At 41.1% G+C, this 2,522-nt stretch overlaps 2 protein-coding genes across 2 annotated transcripts; both read right to left on the bottom strand.

Annotated features, from left to right (window-relative positions):
• Positions 1-75: 75 nt before the first annotated feature.
• On the bottom strand, positions 76-378 carry Tsp_12569 (conserved hypothetical protein). Its single transcript, XM_003366329.1, has one exon. It carries the CDS (start codon positions 376-378, stop codon positions 76-78), a length of 303 nt encoding a protein of 100 aa, XP_003366377.1.
• Positions 379-772: 394 nt separating this feature from the next.
• Tsp_12568 (conserved hypothetical protein) lies at positions 773-2,006 on the bottom strand. Its single transcript, XM_003366328.1, has 4 exons — positions 1,898-2,006; positions 1,742-1,778; positions 946-1,070; positions 773-906 (listed from the first exon to the last, which is right to left on the bottom strand). Exons 1-4 carry the CDS (start codon positions 2,004-2,006, stop codon positions 773-775), a joined length of 405 nt encoding a protein of 134 aa, XP_003366376.1.
• Between the last annotated feature and the right edge of the window lie 516 nt (positions 2,007-2,522).

Below are 2,522 nucleotides of genomic sequence, written 5' to 3'. Positions count from 1 at the left end.
CCGTAGCTTTGTTGGGTGCGTGCCAGCGCGTTGTGGATAAAATATGGGCAAAATGTGTTGACCCGCAGAAGTTTCTCAAACTTGCTGAAACGTGTTGGGTCGATGACGTCCTCCATGTTCCGCCTCAACGACGTGATTATAGACAGCAGTGATGCTCATCTGAGGCTTTCGGTCTCTGCTTGGCCCAGAATGCCATTGATGTCCAGCTCTGGTCACCACACGATGCACGCAAGAAGCGTGTGCAACGGGTAGCCCCTGCTGACCAAGTCTGGTGGATTGTCTTTCATAGTACAGCGTCTCCAACAGTTGGGGGAGATCATGAATCTCCTTTACTCTGTTGGCTACGAACAGCTTCCATCGTCGTTCGTCGTTAGCCATTGTTGATTTGAAACGCGCTTTCAAAGCATCGGTCACTGTGTGGAATGCTCATCGCCAGTTCCCTTTTCGCATAGATGATCAACCGTGAGCGCACCAGAGCCGCCATGAGTTCCAGCCGTGGTAAGCTCAGACCTTTTATCAGAGCCAGCCTTGATTCAGTCGCGATGAAACAAACCTCAGTTCGATCATCCTTGAGAACCAGACGGAGGTAGACCATCCATTCTTATTCCTTCTCAGATGCCTCCGCGAAGACGTACACGTCAATCATGTCATTATCCTCCATGTGAACCTGAATACAGGCCTAATCCAAAGTGATCCATAGTAAATCTTCCAAATCTTCTATCGAAACCAGCCACTGTCCAAGTGGTCGACGGCGTCTCATCAAATTTCTTAGTCAATGTACGTCGACGGCACAACACTTTCTGGTAAGTGAAGGTGAGAGTGTCGACTCTCGTTGCCACAGGATGTTCCAAACTCTTCCTGATTCCTTGGAACCTCGATCCACTGTTCGCTCATCCGGAAGACCTACTGCAATCTATCTGACGCTTCCTGTTTCGATGCAATTACCCTGCTTCGAGTCATGGACCACAAGGTTGCGAACGCAATGATGAGAAAATTCTTCTTCAATTTTAGTAGACGGTATTTTCGATTCCCTCAAACGCCATTCTAACTGCTCATACGCGACTGTCTTCCTTGACCAATCGAACGTGAATCAACAAAACCAGTTGACTGTTCACATCGTTCCTTTAAAAAAACTCAAACAGGTGGGCAAAAAAACGCAAACCAAGATTGTAACACTATTGATTGATCACTCGATGAAAAATCAAGTGATACGCCCGTCACCAAAGAGACCAACACACATCACCACAAATCCACATGTCTCATCATTACCATGTGATGATAATCAGGTATCGGATACTGTACGTGTTTACAACAAAAATTAAATGAAATTTGTGCTACTCAAAAATGCTATTGTTCCTGAAATATGGACTGAAAAAATTTACATTCACATATTATCCATATTTTTTCGATAATTCACACAATTTTGTATACACTGTGATAGTACAAATAAATGATAAGTAAGTAACATTGAAGCATCAATTTTTCTCTTTAATAAAAAGACTTGAAATTCGGCTTGGCATCTTTTCTTCATGACATTTTATCGATAATAATAATTTTACTGTTTTCGTCTCTTCAGAAAAACAATTCTAATGACAATCGGTTGATTAACGTATTTTTGTGTTATTGCACATCACGAACCATCTGCTTGAAGCAAAACAACACTTCACCATAAATTGTTTTAAATAATAATTCATTTGCTACTAATATTTGTAGTGCTGTTTAATTGAATCTCTCTATTTACGTGTGTAAAGTCAAGGCAGTACTACGATTAAAGTATACTATATTATTTAACATAATACATTTATTATTTCATTATTGTTTATTTATTTGTAAAATTCTATTATATTATTTTTCATGTGAACTGTAATTCGGTACATTGAAGATATATGGTAAACACGTACAGTATCCGATACCTGATTATCATCACATGGTAATGATGAGACATGTGGATTTGTGGTGATGTGTGTTGGTCTCTTTGGTGACGGGCGTATCACTTGATTTTTCATCGAGTGATCAATCAATAGTGTTACAATCTTGGTTTGCGTTTTTTTGCCCACCTGTTTGAGTTTTTTTAAAGGAACGATGTGAACAGTCAACTGGTTTTGTTGATTCACGTTCGATTGGTCAAGGAAGACAGTCGCGTATGAGCAGTTAGAATGGCGTTTGAGGGAATCGAAAATACCGTCTACTAAAATTGAAGAAGAATTTTCTCATCATTGCGTTCGCAACCTTGTGGTCCATGACTCGAAGCAGGGTAATTGCATCGAAACAGGAAGCGTCAGATAGATTGCAGTAGGTCTTCCGGATGAACGAACAGTGGATCGAGGTTCCAAGGAATCACGAAGAGTTTGGAACATCCTGTGGCAACGAGAGTCGACACTCTCACCTTCACTTACCAGAAAGTGTTGTGCCGGCGACGTACATTGACTATGAAATTTGATGAGACGCCGTCGACCACTTTGCACAGTGGCTGGTTTCGATAGAGCATTTGTAAGATTACTATGCATCACATTTGGATTAAG

This window comes from Trichinella spiralis (assembly GCF_000181795.1).
Source record: "Trichinella spiralis strain ISS 195 chromosome Unknown Scfld6165, whole genome shotgun sequence".
Classification (NCBI taxonomy): Eukaryota; Metazoa; Nematoda; class Enoplea; order Trichinellida; family Trichinellidae; genus Trichinella; species Trichinella spiralis.
The sequence above is the reverse complement of the archived record's forward strand: the minus strand, read 5'-3'. Positions and strand labels throughout refer to the sequence as shown.